The 18,071-nt window shown below is 30.9% G+C and overlaps 2 protein-coding genes and 1 long non-coding RNA gene across 8 annotated transcripts; all 3 read right to left on the reverse strand.

Annotated features, from left to right (window-relative positions):
- Positions 1 to 366: 366 nt before the first annotated feature.
- Positions 367 to 1,071, reverse strand: LOC123671473 (LYR motif-containing protein 4). Its single transcript, XM_045605336.1, has 3 exons — positions 872 to 1,071; positions 696 to 813; positions 367 to 644 (listed from the first exon to the last, which is right to left on the reverse strand). Exons 1-3 carry the CDS (start codon positions 949 to 951, stop codon positions 576 to 578), a joined length of 267 nt encoding a protein of 88 aa, XP_045461292.1. The 5' UTR covers positions 952 to 1,071; the 3' UTR covers positions 367 to 575.
- Positions 1,072 to 2,218: 1,147 nt separating this feature from the next.
- Positions 2,219 to 4,065, reverse strand: LOC123671474. 3 transcript variants are annotated; one of them, XR_006746113.1, is made up of 5 exons: positions 3,843 to 4,065; positions 3,616 to 3,739; positions 2,746 to 3,560; positions 2,594 to 2,689; positions 2,219 to 2,510 (listed from the first exon to the last, which is right to left on the reverse strand). It is a non-coding gene; the product is annotated as an uncharacterized LOC123671474 (long non-coding RNA). The 3 variants fall into 3 exon arrangements; XR_006746114.1 differs by having other exon boundaries at positions 2,746 to 3,216; positions 3,320 to 3,560; positions 3,616 to 4,065; XR_006746112.1 differs by having other exon boundaries at positions 2,746 to 3,227; positions 3,320 to 3,560; positions 3,616 to 4,065.
- A 1,467-nt stretch (positions 4,066 to 5,532) lies between these two features.
- LOC123671472 lies at positions 5,533 to 13,799 on the reverse strand. 4 transcript variants are annotated; one of them, XM_045605333.1, is made up of 6 exons: positions 13,783 to 13,799; positions 13,507 to 13,654; positions 13,029 to 13,429; positions 12,151 to 12,375; positions 8,477 to 8,710; positions 7,042 to 7,274 (listed from the first exon to the last, which is right to left on the reverse strand). In XM_045605333.1, exons 2-6 carry the CDS (start codon positions 13,589 to 13,591, stop codon positions 7,137 to 7,139), a joined length of 1,083 nt encoding a protein of 360 aa, XP_045461289.1. In that variant the 5' UTR covers positions 13,592 to 13,654; positions 13,783 to 13,799; the 3' UTR covers positions 7,042 to 7,136. The 4 variants fall into 4 exon arrangements, with proteins under 4 accessions (XP_045461291.1, XP_045461289.1, XP_045461288.1 ...); XM_045605335.1 differs by lacking the exons at positions 7,042 to 7,274; positions 13,783 to 13,799 and adding an exon at positions 5,533 to 6,061 and having other exon boundaries at positions 13,507 to 13,705; XM_045605332.1 differs by lacking the exon at positions 13,783 to 13,799 and having other exon boundaries at positions 13,507 to 13,707.
- Between the last annotated feature and the right edge of the window lie 4,272 nt (positions 13,800 to 18,071).

Here is an 18,071-nt window from a genome sequence, read left to right on the forward strand (position 1 = left end):
CAATTCATGCTTGATAATTTTAAGAAAAAAAAAGTGGATTGCATTGATTTAAAATAAAAAAATGTTTTTATTATAACCAGTTGAAATTATTAACAAACATGGGGAAAAGTTTTGATCTCCACATTTAAAAAAGAACAATGCATTCTCTTGATATATTTCAATCCTGAGGAAGGAACTCGACAAAAACGATATGCTTAAGAGAGCTATTTGGTTCAAAAACCTATTGCTAGTATTCAATAGCAATATGCTAAATTGAATCCTTCATCAGAATATTGAAATCTCATTGGTAATCATGAATAGAGAATTCAAAAGTTAGGTAAGTAAGAATTGCTTTTGTTTGCTAATAATTATTAAGTAATGAATAAATCAAGATATTCAATATTTATATTTTTTCAACTAGTTGTATAATAATTAGAAAACAGTAAATTTGTTGAGACATTTATAAACAGCTGCTTTGATATTTAAATCCAGCTCACCCTAACTTTCACTATATTAAGCATTGCTCCTCTGATATTTTATGGCAATTAACTATTAATTAGATTAGATGTTTCTTTGAATAAGAGAGTCTTTACAATTCATCTCTTCATTGATTTCTCATGTTCGATAACTAATTTATCGGTGTCATACATACGACCAATTATTACCTAAAAATCAAATATTAAATATTTTTGCTTCAACCAACCATCGGAATCTACCTGTCTTTTAATTACTTCTAAGTTTCTCTTGGCTTCATTTAAATACAATTCAATGTTGTCTCCCTTAATGCTTTTATTTTCTTTGAAGTTATCTCTTATTTTACGTAAAGCATAATTCCTGAAACAACAGAATACTAATTTATATTTTTGCTTCTGAAGAAATTAATAGTAGTTACCTAAAATTGTAAGAGGAAAATTTGTTGGCTTCACGTAATAATAATTTGTACAGGCCTAAAATTTGTGTTTTGGGAAGCATAATTGAAAAAACAAATCACACTTGTAGATAAATGGTTTATTTTTTTATTTGGATAATAAGATAATTAAGCGGTTCCTCAATCTAAATTTTTTCGATAGGTTAAGGTTAAAAAGAACCATAGAGTATAGAATTAATCTATGTTCTAAGAAAGCCATAGAATAGTAGATTGTTAGACTTCGATTTTGATGTCATAATCAGCCATAGACAAAAAGCGCGTTCGGTTATTACCTCGGACCGCTCGGACTTGTCGGAACCGTTCGTTTATTACATCCAGATTGAGGGGAATACCATAGACCTTATATCACATGGACAGGCCCTAACGAGACTTTCACGAAGAGTTCGCGTCAGGCTGAATATGAAAGAGAGAGATGCAGCTAGATGAGTCAATGTCAAAATCATATGACCAAAACATTGGACTTACGTTTGGAAAATCTTGAATTTTTCTTTTATTCTGAATGAAACTCATTGTTATTTTGATATTTTGGAATTCTAGCAATGTAAACGAGGGTTAGAATTGCTTGAAATCTTTCTTATATTAATCTATTTTCGACTATCAAAAGTTTAATTTTTGTTTGAGAATTTATGGAAAAAACTATAATAAATAATATTTTTATTATTTATATACCAAGAAAGGAAAGCATTTTTTCCTTAGGTATGTATATAGTCTTTTCTACTGCTTTTAAGGTCGTCATTTTTATCAGTCAGGGAGGAAAATGGTACTTCTACTCCTGCCGGGAGGAAAACATTTTTCCTTCCTTCTTTAGGGGCGAGAATGAAGTTTTCTATTAAGAATATTAAGATAGTAGAAAAAATATATTTTTTATTATATCGCAACTTAAAATGAGAATAATTTTCATATATTTTTATCAAGTGAAAATCGTTATATTATGTTATTATTGAGTGAAGATGATCATTCTTTCAAATGTTTGGTTGGAATAATCAATTCTTAAATATAACCATTTAAAGATTCAAAATGAAAGTATACTGCATAGTAATCACCTATTTGTGTTGTTCTATTTTATTACTTTGGCTTTCGACAACCAAAATTCTAAGTACAAATATTATTGATGGTAGAATGAAAAATCATTTTTACAAACAATTTTATCGTTTAAATACAATCAGTTATGTCTATTACATTTCATTTTTCAATTTTGTATTACTTCCAACTAGTTTAGTTCAAGTCACTTATCAATTTGATAATAGTAAAATCTTTCAAAAAATTGTTTCCAGATAACACAGGCAATTAAAAAAAAGAGAGTTCATGAAGAATTGTATTCATTAAGTTTTTATTGCTGTTCAAAATACATTATTACAATAAATGATTTGAAAAATGGTCCGACTCTAGCCTATCAGCGCATGAGGAAGAACATATTCGCAGTCGGATTTCTCACTCCACTAAGGAGGATATTCACTCTCCCAATCATTTAATATCCATGATATTGAAAAATATCAGGATTAAGCTCTACCTCTTCTTAGTTCTAAACTCCTCCAAATCTTGAAATTTATGGGTCTTCTTCTCCTTATCTCTCCAAGGATCAGTTATGATACATTCATTTTTCCTGAAAAATACATATCATAACGTTATAAGTTGTTGTTCTCATACGTTGAAAGTAATTTTCAACTAAATAACAATTCAAGATACCCATTTTCAGCCTTTCAGTGAATGGGCTTCTCTAAAGATGAATTTTTAAGCCACGGCACAGAATATGTTCCTCATTTAGTATGGCAATCTAAAAAACTGAATATTTCAAACTATTTGAGCTTTGAATTTGATTTTTCTTGAATTGAACTCACATTATTATTGTTTAAATCACACCTAGTATCATAAGTATTTATGGACTTGTCTGTACCAAACCAACTGTTGTGTTCTTAAGATCAATAATATCATGTCTTATTTCCATTCTATGTCTTATTGTATCATTTGGTATCATGTCCCTTTCAGATTTTCTAGCTGCTGTCCACTTCAGAGCTGTATGTTATTATGTTCCTAACTATTGAGTAAATTTTTTCTTATTATTCACATTTATGTTTTTAATCGATAATATCCTATTTAACATTGAGATTATTGGTTTTCTTTGGATGTTTCTCTCAGATATTACTTCGTCTAGTGTTCCATTCTTGGAAATCCTCATTCCCAGGTTTCTAATTTCTAGTATTTCTAATATTAGTATTCAATCTGGGGGGAAAATCTTCCATGGCAGCAGCAGAGGATTTTGATATTATAAACAGTTGTACCGTCTCTGGTTGCCCCATCTCTTGCTGGTCCTGTTCAATTTCTTTTGCAATAATTATTTATATGAATGAATAAAATAAGGGACGGAAAATAAATAGATATTTCACATCCATAAAAAATAAACTATTAATGTACCTTCAATATTATCTTCAAGACATTTATCTCCATAATTTAATCTCTCAGGCATATAATTGGAGAAACTGAAAACTGAAGGAATAACATCTTTTTTCAGAGTTTTTGTACCATGAATATTAATAAATCATGTTGATGAAAACGGTTGCTGCATATTTTCAACAAGAAAAAAGGGTTGAAATCAATTCTTCTTCAGCTTTCATCCACTGTTCCCTCAATTTGTCATCCTTTGGAAAACTGTGAACTGATATTTCCTTTATGTATGAATTCAGAGGGTATTAAAAGAAATAAATACTTACGAATGAAATTTCAACTTTTGGCTTTTTTCTATTCTCGCTGTACAATTGAAGGCTGCACGAGTGTGAGGCATATTATTTGAAAATTAGTTCTTTTGGTGCTTAATTTCGTAATAGCAGATGGATTCTAGAAAAACATGAGCTTTCGATTAATTTTCAAGATGAAATCGGCCTTTCAATAAGTTTCATGAACTTATTGAAATCCGATAAAGATTTCACGGAATACTTACCGCTAATTCCTTTAATTAGAATGTTCAACACTTTTACAAATCGAATCAATCGAATTAACTATGTGTTCAATTCAGAATGAGAGAAAAATTAGCGATTTTCTGAATGTGAGTTCAATGTTTTGATCATATGATTTTGACATTGACTCATCTAGCTCCATCTCTCTCTTTCATATGCGGCATGCCAGAATTTCTCTCTAAGGGCCTGTCCATTTGATATTAGGTCTATGTGGAATACACATCTGGAGCGTTCGGCAAATATATCTGAGCAATCGGATGTCGATCTTTTTCGTCGGACGTTTTCGAGCTAGCAAAGGGATTTTATCCACAGAGTTTACCTTTGTCTATGGCATAGACCTAATATCCATGGATATTAGGTCTATGGTCTATGGATTATTGGATTTTATCTGTCTTTGATGTTTGTTTATTTATAAAAATTAACATTTCGTCGTAGTTTGTATTGAAAAATTTCAATACCTAACTTGTTATAATTCTATAATTGGATTTTAAATAAAATTATGGGTATGGAATGCAGATAACAAATGAATAGGCAGTGTGTATATTTTTGGAATGAGATATCTGGTGGTGACTGGACAATATCATTAGTAAGACTTTGGGAACAGATAATTTTTTCGTGTTATTGTATAAAGCGTTGTGCATGTTCAGTTTATTCAGAAGAGCGATGGACATTCAAGCTAGGGATATGAAGAAAAAGGCCAAGCTTTTAAAAAAGCTGACTATGTTTACAATATATGAAGTGGACTGGTTTCATTACTTCTAAATAAATGAGACAGACTTCAGTGAATTTTCCACCTTATTATATCGAAATTATGTAATGGATGAAGCAGAAGAAATTAACTCGTTCAAGGGTATCGACTGGGACATCAGTGTCCCAGAAGTATTTATAAATGTCCTGTTCAGCAATAAATATACCCAGCATGGAATCAATTGGGAATATAAAGCCAGATCAGTGTATTCAAGGTACTATATCTATATTTGTGTCAGCTAATAGTTTATTATCATACGAAAGTTTCAGAGAAAAAAATACCATATTCAGGAAAAGGACTTGAAGTTTGTCAGTTGGACCCGAGGCCTGTTGCTTTTCTGAATGGTGTTATTTTCAAGAATGGGGAGTCAGTGAAATTATTGGAAATCAAATGTCTATTCATTGGTAAGTTTCTAGTAAGTTGAAGAGATTATTTTTATAATTGTTTATAATTTCAGGTCGAATTATTTCTGCTGAAAATACTGAGCACCATTGCCAATATTTGAGAAGAGGAAAAGCCAGCTAATTTGAAAGAATAAATAAACATTATGCTAGAGTCTGATTAAGTATGGCAATTATGAATTTGAAAAATTGCGACTCTATAGTGTTCTCATCTGGTGATAAGACATCCAAAACTGATAGTGAGCCATTTGATGAAGAATTCACAAAAAATAATTCTTAAAACTTCAAATGATTTGTTTTAAAAATATGCTTTACACATTGTGTAGCATGAAAGTTTAAATTTTTCAATTAGAAAGATATTTTTCCAAGCCTTAATTATGCTGTAATAAGACCATCCAGAATAAGAAAAGTTCCGAATCATACATGTCTGAAGTTATACATGTTATAACTTCCAGACTATTGAAAAATTTGAGTCCAGTTGTTATTAGTAAGAGAGTAAAGGATTTGCTATTGGATCATAAAATATACAGGTTGAGTGATTTATTTAGGAATCATTTTTGTAAATATTATTTGATAATTTGTAACTACAAACATATTCATGTTTTCATTACAATGACTTTCAATACTACTCATTTATAGTTTAAGATTTTTTGATTGACAAGCCATGTAAACTTTTGATGGCGTATGTTTTTATGAATTTCTTGTGTGCAAATAAATTATTATTATTATCAAATACTGCATTGATTTTACATATCATTTATTTATCCTATGGCAGTATAAGTTATCACATCATACATTCCCTTGGCACCATAGTCCATTAAATTACTGATGAAAATGAAAAGATATCATCTTCCAAATCACTTGGATCAATTTGACATGAAAATTCCTTTTTTCCTTCTTAAACTTCCATTGAAACATTTTTGTCTTCATAAAACGAATGGAGATTTTAGAAGTGATTCCTCCTTGGAAATATACTTTCTACTAGATCAGACCATTTTTCTTTTTATATCTTTTCATTTTTGTAGAGGAATTAAGTATCCGTTTTTTTATACTTCTGAAATAAGTAGAATGAAATTAGATAAACGTAACATAATTTAAACTAATAATAAAACGAATTTATTCAGGAATTTGATCCAAATTCCTGAATAATTCATATTTTATGGAATACTTCAGGTTGCCATTTCTCTCAAAATATGATCAGCACTACAATAAGTTTTAGATGAGAGACATTTGCTATCATTTCTAAAATATTCTTATCAAACTCTTCTCACACTAATAATCCATATCACCATATCTTTCCTTCTTTCTCGAGCTACTTTTTCTTATTGTAATATGAATTGTGGCAACCAACTACATAGCAATGAATTTGTGAATTTCTTGCAGTAAATAATTGATAATATTAAAGTCCATACCTTCAGAATTTTTCAATATTGAAAACAACATCAACTCAAAACTTCTTAGTATAGTTAAAAAAAAGCATAAATTTCTAACGCCTCTTCAGCAGGCAAGACAGTAAAAGTGTATATTATGAATATTGATTATGTTTTACTAATGATTTCATTTCATTTAGCCACAAAGGGCGCCACATGCGTATATCAAAGAACTGACATAACAGCTGAAGCTCAGGAAGCTCTGTACCGTTCGTTTATTACAGATAAATCTGTGAAATCCGACATATCTGTGGTCACGTGGATAAAATATCCGTCCGCTCTCGGATGCTATTGCCGAACGCGCTTACTATATAAACACAGACTATTTTGATAATAGAGAGTTATTGCAACGCACAAATAAGCGATCTTTTATTAAAGGATCCTCTATCGTGGACGTTAAAAGTGAACTATTGCAAGGTGCTTTTAACGAAAGTCAGTAAAGTGACAGATCTTTAAATTTGACATATTTATATTTTGTCACCTTTATTTTGTATTCTGATAAATAAAATAATTCATTTGGTAAAAGTTCAAAATCGAAAATGAAAGAACAAATAGCGTTAGCAATTTTAGCTGGGAACATTATTGAGGAATTGATTTTTCATAATAGATACAGTTGGTGTAGAAAATATATCAAAACCAATTAAAACAAATCGACTAGTTGACTTGAAAAATTTTTACTACAGGTATCGCAATCATTATCTAATTTTTTTGATCTAATTTTTTTGATCCTTCAGTTTTTCTGCATTTCTTTTTTATTTCAGCAGTGTATTCATTTATCTTCAGTATTGACGTTTGTTCCAATGTCGTTTCCTGAATACCAGAAATATTTGAGCATTGCTGAAAAAATATTATCAAATGAATTATGGAATTGATTAGAAGTTAGGATCATGGCAATCGGGAAAAAAATTCTAATTCAATGAAATTTTCCAATTCTATATTTATACAATCCAAAATTTAAGAATAGAAGATAAGTTCAATATATTCCCAAAAGTAAATAGATAAGTTTAGGTTTAGATAATTAAAAGAAGAATAAAATATTGTTTATTTATTTAATTTTTACTTGAGTGTCAGGGACTTCATTGAGTTAATGGTTGGCGAAGATTTCTCAGCCAATATTGATTTCATCCCAGGACCACTGGAGGAATCCTCAGTAAGGCAATTCAGTGGCCCCTCATACACCTCATACATAAAGGAGGGTGGCGACTTAGTTTATTGTTAAGAGAATTCATAAAACAGATTTGATATTGTAAATTGCATTCTCAAGAAAAACACAGTTTCTTATAGGCCACAGTTATTCTCTTCAAGAAATGGTAAATTATTTGAGAACTACTCAAGATAGCTATAGCAAATATAACAAATGAATGTGGAATTGAAAATACATCTGACTATGCAATGAAATAAAGGTTGTTTTGTTTGAAATTAGTTGACTTTGAAATTGATATTCAATCTACTCAATAGAATGTAGACCAAATGCAAATTATACTTTAAAACATTCAAAATCTGCAATTCAACTTTATGGACACACTCTATAGTGAAACATCAATTTTGGACATCAACAACTATATTTTTAAAAAACCGTGATCAGGCTGTGTATCAACAAACAAGAAGTCGAAAGAAATAGATCACCTCTATAAAAATTTCTTTCGAAGATCTCTATTTAGAACCAAGGAGACATTGAAAATATCAGTAATAACAGAATGTTCAGGAATATATTAAAAATGTGGATATTGTGTTTAGCAAGGATGCAGATAAATAAATGAGTAGATGGAAAAAATATTAGAAATTTGAGCAGTTTCATATAAATCATGTGTTGTATTATGTTTTCACTTTTTAATACAGTTCAAAATGTATATTAGCTTTGAGCTCCACGCACAGGTAATTCTTTCAGTTGGAACCATATATTTATTTATTAGTGCATGTTATTTTGTATTGTCGTATATTTATATTTCGATCCAATGAATATTAGTATAATCTTTACTTTGAACTAGCTGAAAGAATATTTTAAAATATTATACATCTATATTTTTTTCACTACTTACAGATTCTGTTCTTGTTCTAGAAGTTATTCTCTTACTTCCATCCTCTGAATCACTAGTACTAGAAAAATGTTTTCTATTTCCTAATACAGGAATAACTTTTATTTTGCTCCTACATATTTTGCTAGGACTTAATGGAGGTACATAATTCACAGGTGAGGAAACATTTTCTGATAAAGAGCATTTGGCTGGAGAATTAGATGTTGATTCTTGAAGACATGTATTACTTGCAGAAACCTAGGAGAAAGGAAATGAAAACACTAAAGATAAATATAAAAAGATTGCTGAACTAAAAATATTTTAAAATAATGTATACATCTACTTCAGTTATAGTAAACCCTTGTCTGATGCTGATTATACCTTAAATTTAAATGAAATGAGCATGGCTTACTACTACCTATTTTCTTGCTAAGTCAGGCCTAAAATTGAATAGAACTTGCTTCTATTTTTTCCCCCTGAGGCAAATGGAATAGATCGTTCAATGAAACACCAGTTCAAACATTGAACTTAGAAGAACACAAAAATTCAATAAAAGAAAACCATTGCTTCTATTGGAAACTATGAAAGCTATTCAAATGATATTATGTGAAAATTTTAAAGAGAAACCATTTGTTGAAAACCTGACAAACAAAACATGCAATTATCAAATATTGAATAGGTATTGCTTTGATGATATTTAATACAATACTTTTCACCACAAAGTTCAATGACTTTGATATTTCTTAATAGGGTAGATGCACTGGTTCTCGACCAGTTAACAGAAACATCGATTTGGAACACAACTTTTTCACACATAAACTTATCAAATTTCAATGGTGTTGGCGTTCATTGATTCTTTGGCTAGTTTTAAATGATTTGTAATATAATTTTAAGCGTTCTTTTCGCATTTAAACTTTGAAATAAATCTTACAAAAAAAAAAAAAAATGTGAAAACATATAGAAAATCTCAATAACCTTCGGTTCACGACCATGCCGCAGAGTTCTCGACCATTTTTGTGTTAGTTTACGACCACTAATAATAGTGGCTGCTCCACTTGAAAAATTTATATAAAACTTTAGAGCGAGATGAGTGATTAGCACTTACTTTCGTACAGTACCATCGACATCACAACCTATCACTCAGATGGGTTTCAGATGAGGTAATTAAGTAAGAAACACTTGGAACGTAAAAAAAAAAGTTATTTTGCGAAAGTTTCCACTTTCTATAAATATTTCATAATAGCAACATTTACAACATTCTTTGGTTATTTTGCTCTTAATATCTATTGAAAAACTAATGAGTAAATAAAATATAAAACACTGACCATCAGTGGTCGAGAATTGAGTACAATCAAATTGGTTCTCGACCACAAATAAATAAAAGGTAGAAATAAGTGTTTCAACGTCGCAAACTAATATTCAGAAAGTAGATATACAGGGTGGCCACTTTTTCAATGGGATTGTATTGGTAACTTTTAAACCATATGAGTTAGAAGGTGGGTCAAATGGAGAAAAAGTTGCATGCATAGAAGCATTATCAAGCAGTTCAAACAAATCGAGATTATCAGGGCCGGTTTTCGAGATATCATAAGAAGAGTAAATTATGTCATTTTGATTTTTCTTCTTTTCCCACTTCATTTCAAATATCATCAAAAAATGTTACATGAATTTTTTATTCGACAGTAAATTATCCTCAATTTGACATAATCAGATTTCGTATCCAACGTTTCGTACTCTCTGGGCCACCCTCAACCTCATTTTTTTCAATACGGACCTGCATATTTTATGACATTTTTCGAAATAACTTTCAACGATATATCATACAATGTCATTCAAAGTAGATTTTCAGGTGATTTTGACCCTTTTCCAATTTTCTTTGGGTCAGATCTGTATTACCTTCATTTAGTTTAATTAACAACATGCAATATGCAATAAATTTCGATAAGAAAATCAACTTACCCATCTTGAACTAAATGGAACATATTAGAATCAAAGCAAGAAACCAGTATACTGGTTTCTTGGTTCTTCTTTTATAATAATCATTTAAATATTTCAATTCATAATAATTAAACGAAAGTATCATTTAATGAAAGAAAAATCAAATGATTATTCGAAAGTAAATGAAAATTAATGAAGTAAGTGTTCGAAATGTCAACCATTTTGTAAATTGCACTTTACGGTTCTGGAACCCATACTTCTTATACATTTGCTTGTTTGGTCTACTTGAATACCTTCCAAAACATTCTCCATTTTCTCGCGAGGTATCACTATTGTTATATTTGTCATTTGAATCGTTGAAACAAATTATAGAATCGAACTTTATTTTGAGATCATTACCATATAATTTTTGCAAGGCTTGGTATTAAAATTTAAAATCATTGTATTCGCGTCTTTTGACTATTTTATTAACAGCAGTTTTTGAAAAATTCCATTCACTAGCCACAGTTCTCGATTTTTTTTTCTGGGTTCGATTGAATTTGGGCCAGAACATTGATATCGTTAATAGACTTGTTTTTTCTTACATACACACCATTAAATTTGGATGAGGGTCAAAATCACCTAAAATCAACTTTGAATGACATTGTATGATATATCGTTGAATTCAGCGTTAAAAGTTATTTCGAAAAATGTCATAAAATATGCAGGTCCGTATTGAAAAAAATGAGGTTGAGGGTGGCCCAGAGAGTACGAAACGTTGGATATGAAATCTGATTACGTCAAATTGAGGATAATTTACTGTCGAATAAAAAATTCCTGTAACATTTTTTGATAATATTTGAAATAAAGTGGGAAAAAAAGAAAAATCAAAATGAAATAATTTACTTTTCTTATGATATCTCGAAAACCGGCCCTAATAATCTCGATTTGTTTGAACTGCTTGATAATGCTTCTATACATGCAACTTTTTCTCCATTTGACCGACCTTCTAACTCTTATGGTTTAAAAGTTACCAATACAATCCCATTGAAAAAGTGGCCACCCTGTATAAATGAATCAGGGTATCGAAAACAAACGAAAATGATCCAACAGAAATATATCGGTTGAAATAAACAATTATTGAAGTAACATATTGGTTCTCGACCACTTTGGTCAAGAAATAAAAGATACAAATTTTCCAATACCAGTTCGCGACCGCCGAATATTGAACAAAAAAATATACATTTATTTGCTTCTTGATTGAAATACACTCAAAAATATGTCTTATAGTTCATATGGAACAAAATATACACACATAATTCATTTAAAATAAAAAATAATTACTGTTTTCAGGTCATATATCACCAAAAACTTTTCTAAGAGAGGACGAGAAAGAACCCTTTTCAATGATAGACGATTATAAACTAATTTTTAGCCCGAAAACTTTGACCTATACCCCTACTATGCAAACTATCTTGGATATATTTTTATTATTATTTTATCTCAAATCATGGAATGGTCGAGAGCCAGTGCTGGTCGGCTAACCAGTGCATTTACCCTATGATTTTTTCTCAAACATTTTGTGAAGAAAGAAAGAGAATAACAAATAATTTTATTATGTCTCTCTGTAACATTTGGTGTTATTCAGTTTATTCATTGTATATTTGAAGATGATATCAGTATTATAGACGCAGTTTCAGCGATTTAAATCAAAGGCAAGATATTTTGCATTATTCATCATTTGTTTGTTAGTGTAATAGTCAATAATATTTTTCACTTACAGATTGTGTTCTTATTCCAGAATTAATTGTCTCACTTCCATCTTTTAAATCACTAGAGCCAGAAAAATGTCTGTTTTCTAATGCAGAAATACTTTTAATTTTGCTAGGACTCAATGGTAGTATTGAATTGATACAATTCAATGGTGAAGTAACATTTTCTGAGGAAGAACATTTGGCTGAAGAATTTGACGTTGATTCTTGAAGACATGGAGTATTTAAGGATTCCTAAAATGAGAAATATTTTGAAAACTTATCATTAAGTATTATATGTTAAGTTAGAAAATATTTTTCTCTATTTCTGTATCGTAATGAGTTCATTACAGTTCTAAAAAACAGTGCTGTAATGAACTCATTACAGCATCGTTTTCAGATATATTTTTCGTTTTGTGGTTGTCTATGCTGACTTCCAATCCTATCAAACTTCAACAAACGTCAATAATTATCAATATAATATAATTTGGGGATATAGAGAAATGATTTGCCACATATTCGCAAATTCTCATAATTATGGTAGTGTTAAATCGATTTCGTCAGACATAATTCACGAATTTAATGTGTAATTGTAAATTATGTCTAAATTCGAAACATACGATTCATATTCAAATTCTGTAATCTGTCAATTTTCGTAACAGTCACACCAACTGCCAAGATACAATACAAAAGTCACTAGGATATATAATCTGAATTTTTCATTGAATTTCGACAATATTTCGCAAAACTTGACTGAAATAGAGAAAATATCGTCTAATACTCGTTGCAGAAGGCAATTCCAACACTCATGCGTTCCAAAACTCGCTCCTTCGTCGCTCGTTTTCGAATTTCGTATTCGTGTTGGAATAGGAGCCCATTCTGCAACTTGTTTTAGAATATACTATTACCTGAGTTGTAGTTAGAACAAAATGAGTTTTTGATTCTGTGATTTCTGAAGAAATTGACTTAGAACATGTTTTTCTACCTTTCAACTTAGGAACTGCTTTAATTTTGCTTCTGTTCATTAGACCACAATTAATCACTGGTATTGAGTTTTCTTTAAGAGGTTCAGGAGTAACAGAATTTGTTGAACTACTTGGAAATTTAGAAACTATTGGAATATTAGAATGTTCTGTAGGATTCGGATTTTCTTGGTGAATAATTGGAGTTTTGGAGCTTTCCTTTGATGTGAATTCTGTGTTAGAAATAACCATTTCCGGAGGTTTAACTTGTTCATCTTGAGATTCTTGAGCTAATTTTTGTTCAACATTTAGAGAATTAACTTTCTGTTCACTTGAATCACATTTTTCTAGAAAAAAAAATAGAAGAATACTTGTTTTTAATAATTTCTATTGTACAGATAAATTTCATTGAAGTTTCACTTACCATCTTGGTTTTCTATTAGTTTTTGAGAAGAAACCTTCTTTTTTTTTCCTACACAAATTGTAGCTTTCACTCTAGCTCTTTTCATGATCAAATGAGACAATAAAAAAAAACTTAGTCGAACTCAAATTTTATATTTATAGATATGGAGCTACAAAGGAATCAGAGTAAGAAAGGTTATGTTTAGTTTAGTTTCAAGTTTGGAATAAGGTTAGAATTACAAGTCATAGAGTAAGTATATACCTTAGAATATAGATATCAATGTTCTAAGGTATATACCATAGACCTAATATCAACCTAACCTAGGTGATATCTTAGAACATTAATAATCTATCTATATTCTAAGATCTCAGACTTAGAACATTAAGTAGAGAGTTATTGCAACGCACAAATAAGCGATCTTTTATTACAGGATCTCTTATTTTGACATGTACTCATGCGAATTGAGTCAGATATTAAGGATTGTTTAAATCTAAATAGAGAGTTACATGTATGACATGTACGCATGCGCATTGAGTCAGATATTAAGGATTGTCTAAATCTAAAATACAGGCCTCCCTTACTTTCATGATAGAATAAAAAAGATAGATATGATATCGCGCAGCAGTGGGCGTGTCTAATTCCAATAAGTGACGTCACCTTGTGAGTTCGGCGCAATGTTTACTCACATCGACAATCGACACATTTTTGTGGCCGGACATAATTCGTAGTTTACGTGTGGTTTTGATAGTTTTTTCATTTTCGAAGCCATTTTTCAGTGAATAAATTCAAGAAAATGAGGTGTGCTGTCTTTGGATGTGGTGTCGACAATCAGGCGAAAGGATTTTCGCCTGATACGAAGTTCTTCAGCTTCCCAAAAGACAAAGAATTGGAAGCTAAATGGAAACATATTTGCAAACGAGAAGACAAATTTATCCTGAAAACTGCTCGGATTTGCTCCAAACATTTTTGTGATGAGGATTATGAGCGAAACCTGAAGCACGAGTTGCTTGGATACAAGCCAAAAAAATATAGACCCCTAAAAAAGGACGCTATACCATCAAAAAACTTATCGCTACTTAGCAAATCTGAAAAACTTCAAGAAAAGAGTGCATCTCTCAGGGAAGAACGCATTAAGAATAGGGCACGAGAAAAGGAAAGAAAGGAGTTGATAAAAACTGTTTTGGAAGAGTAAGTTATTTTGGGGATTGTACATTATGTCCTATCATTAGATATACATATATACATCATTTTGTTGGTATTTTTCATTTGAGGTATAATATTTAGCAGTGCACATAGATATTGGGTTATTTGTATACTAATTTGGTTTGGTTTGGATTGGTTTTTACAGTCGTTAATTTGAAGCTGTTGGCAAAAACAATATCCTCCTAGCATGTCTATTAACTAACCCTTGCTGGTCAATTTCAGTTGTCCCTTGCATGTATAATATCCAATAAATAATAATAGGTGTTTTTTGCTTGTAGAGTGAATGTTTTGGATGGTGATAGCGTTAACTTTAGTATAAGTGAATATCATCCGATTAATGAAGAAGAGGATTTGGTAGATGCTCAGGTAGATGTATCTACTCGAGAAATAGGGTACATATTTCATATTTTCATCATAATTTGCCGCTGTAGTTTGAAGTTCTAGTATTCTTGGTTTGGTTTTAATTTTCCTTCTTAATACTATTTTTTAGAGTCAATACTGACACACAAGTAGATGATCGTGACAGAATAATAGCTAGCCTTCAAGAAAAATTGAAAATTTTGGAACATAAACAAGATATTATTGGAAATCTATTTAGCAGGGAACAACTAAAAAAACTAGAGGGATCAAAGGCTCGCCTAAGATGGTCTGTCGAAGACATTTCAAAAGCTATTGTAATATATTCTGCTGGTCCCAGATCATACAGATTGCTCTTGAAGAAAGGGTATCCCTTCCCTGCAGTATCCACTCTTCGATGCTGGCTCAGAAAAATTCAAATTTCTCCTGGAATATTAAAAAGTGTTTTCAATATTATGAAGCTATCAGATATGAGTACTCTGGATAATGTGTGTGTTATATCATTTGATGAAATGAAAATTAGAAAATGTTACCTATACGACAAAGTCAAGGATGAAACTTTGAAGCCATACAGCTATGCACAAGTAGTAATGTTAAGGGGACTTTTCAAAAGTTGGAAGCAGCCTATATTTTATGATTATGATTTCAAGCTTACTAAAGAGAAATTATTTGAGATAATCACCTTTGTGGAATCCTCAGGTAATTAATTATTTCTAGTAAATTAATATGCTTTTTTGGATAATTTAATTTTTCATGAAACAATTTATTAAATAATTACTTGCAGGTTTTCAAGTTGTGGCTATGGTAAGTGATCTGGGAGGTGGAAATAGATCTCTTCATAGTGAACTGAATTTGAAACATAATAACACTAGCTTCACAAATCCTTCTAATGGTGAACCTGTTTTTGTATTTGCTGATGTTCCCCATCTAATGAAGTTAATAAGGAATCACTTTGTTGACTATGGGTTCATAGTAAATGGGAAAGAAATAAATAAAACCACAATTGAACAACTCTTGGAAGTCACAAGCACTTCTGACTTGAGAATAACACACAAAATTTCAAAAGAGTCCTTAAATGTACAAGGAGCTGCCCGTCAAAAAGTAAAACATGCCACAAAGTTATTTTCACATACAATATCAATGGCCATTTCTCGATGTGGAACAATGGGGTCTATAAATCAACCAAACTGGGTAGAATGTGCAGAATTCTTCAAACTGGTATTTATATTATTTGTTTAATTCCATCTTCTTAAAAAATAGTAAGCTATTCCTATGCCTTTTAAGGTGAATGATTGGTTCGATATATTGAATGTACGAGTTCCTAAAAGTGACAGTAGAGATACAACCAAAGCTTATGGACTTGCATTAAGAACACAAGACAGTATACTCACTAAAATGAACCATACTATGGAGAACATGAGAGTGAAGGGCAAAAGAACTTTACTTCCATTTCAAAAAGGTAGGTACAGTAATAAAGTTTTTCTTTATAGCTTTCTATAAACATACATAAACTAAGTGACGTGGCTAGAGGAGGAAAAAAAAGAGGGGTGTTTATGGATGAGTTATCTAACATTGCTTTCATTCTCTGTCAATTTTGTTTAAGAATATTGCAGTTTTTCAGAGGGGTTGTAGCTCAAAGTGTAATTTGGGAGAAATTTGATGCCTACGACAAAGAAGAAGGTCAAAATTTGGCAATAAGAGTTTTATATGACTTATAATCAGTACTTTGGATTTACATAAGGATCAAATTTTCTAGTTTTCTTTGTTTTAGGTGTAATTATGACAAATACCTCTTTGAGATTGTTATTCGAGCATCTGAAGGCAAGATTTTCCACAAAATACCTTCTGACATACAGGCTAAACCAAGACGTTTTGGAAAACTTTTTTGGAGTTATAAGGGCTAAGGGAGGGCTTCATGATCATCCAGATGCCCTTGAGTTTAAATACAGATTGAGGTCCTACATTCTCGGTAGAAATGAGGGCTCTCTTTCAAGTTTTGGCAACGTTGAGGAGGACGATACTCCTGATTTACCTATTGAGGAAGTTAATCTATGTGGACATTATTTTTCAGCGGTTGACGACAACAAAGAACCTGAGGAGCCTAGTGACTCAACAACACTTAACTCAGTTGATATTGAACTGAGTGATATTGAGTATGATGGATTGGAAAACCTGGCTGGTTATATTTGCTATAAAATGAAACATCTTGATACCTCTACCTCTACAACTTCAACATCGAGCTATACTTGGGTTTCACATTTGAGTGAAGGTGGCTTATCAAAGCCATCTTCAGAATTCATGATACAGTTGGAAGAACTTGAGAAAATATTCAGATCTGTAAATAAGGACAGTTTATTGATCTCCAAGAATTATTTGAAGAAATTAGTGGAAATGAGTTCTCATGTGTTGTGTGAAGAGAAGACCAAATTATTGTTTTTTCGTTCTCGAATGTTTTTTAGAATGAGGCAGTTGAATCATGATTTGCTTAATGTTGATATTTCTAGAAAACGAAAATATAAAAAAATAATGAAATAAATATATGAACTGAGTTTTAACATTGTTTTATTTGCAATATAATAGTAAGATTAACCAAGGGTTAGTCTAAGTCTAGTTGTTAGGTAATGATTGTTTTCAGCCTTGTTACTATTGTTGTCGCCTTAGTTACAAGACCTAAACTTAAACTCAGATCTTGATAAATACTGATACTTGATACATTTTTGTTGTTTATATAACACAGTAGGTACAGACTGTCGTGCGATTATATTTTGAACTCTGCACCTACATCCTAATCTACTAAAAGTTGAATTTACTATAGACGAAAATGTTAGTGGTTTGTAGGGCTGGGTGACAGTAAACAATCCTTTTCGATTGGCCGACGTTTCGAGCAAATTTTACTCTTTTTCAAGGCTTAAATAAAATCACAGTCAAAACAATATCACAAATACAAATTAATGACAACGATGGTCAATAAACGATACAACAAGAAATGATGAAGGCGAACACATCAAACTGAAAACAAATTGAAT

This window comes from Harmonia axyridis, chromosome 1 (assembly GCF_914767665.1).
Source record: "Harmonia axyridis chromosome 1, icHarAxyr1.1, whole genome shotgun sequence".
Taxonomy (NCBI): Eukaryota; Metazoa; Arthropoda; class Insecta; order Coleoptera; family Coccinellidae; genus Harmonia; species Harmonia axyridis.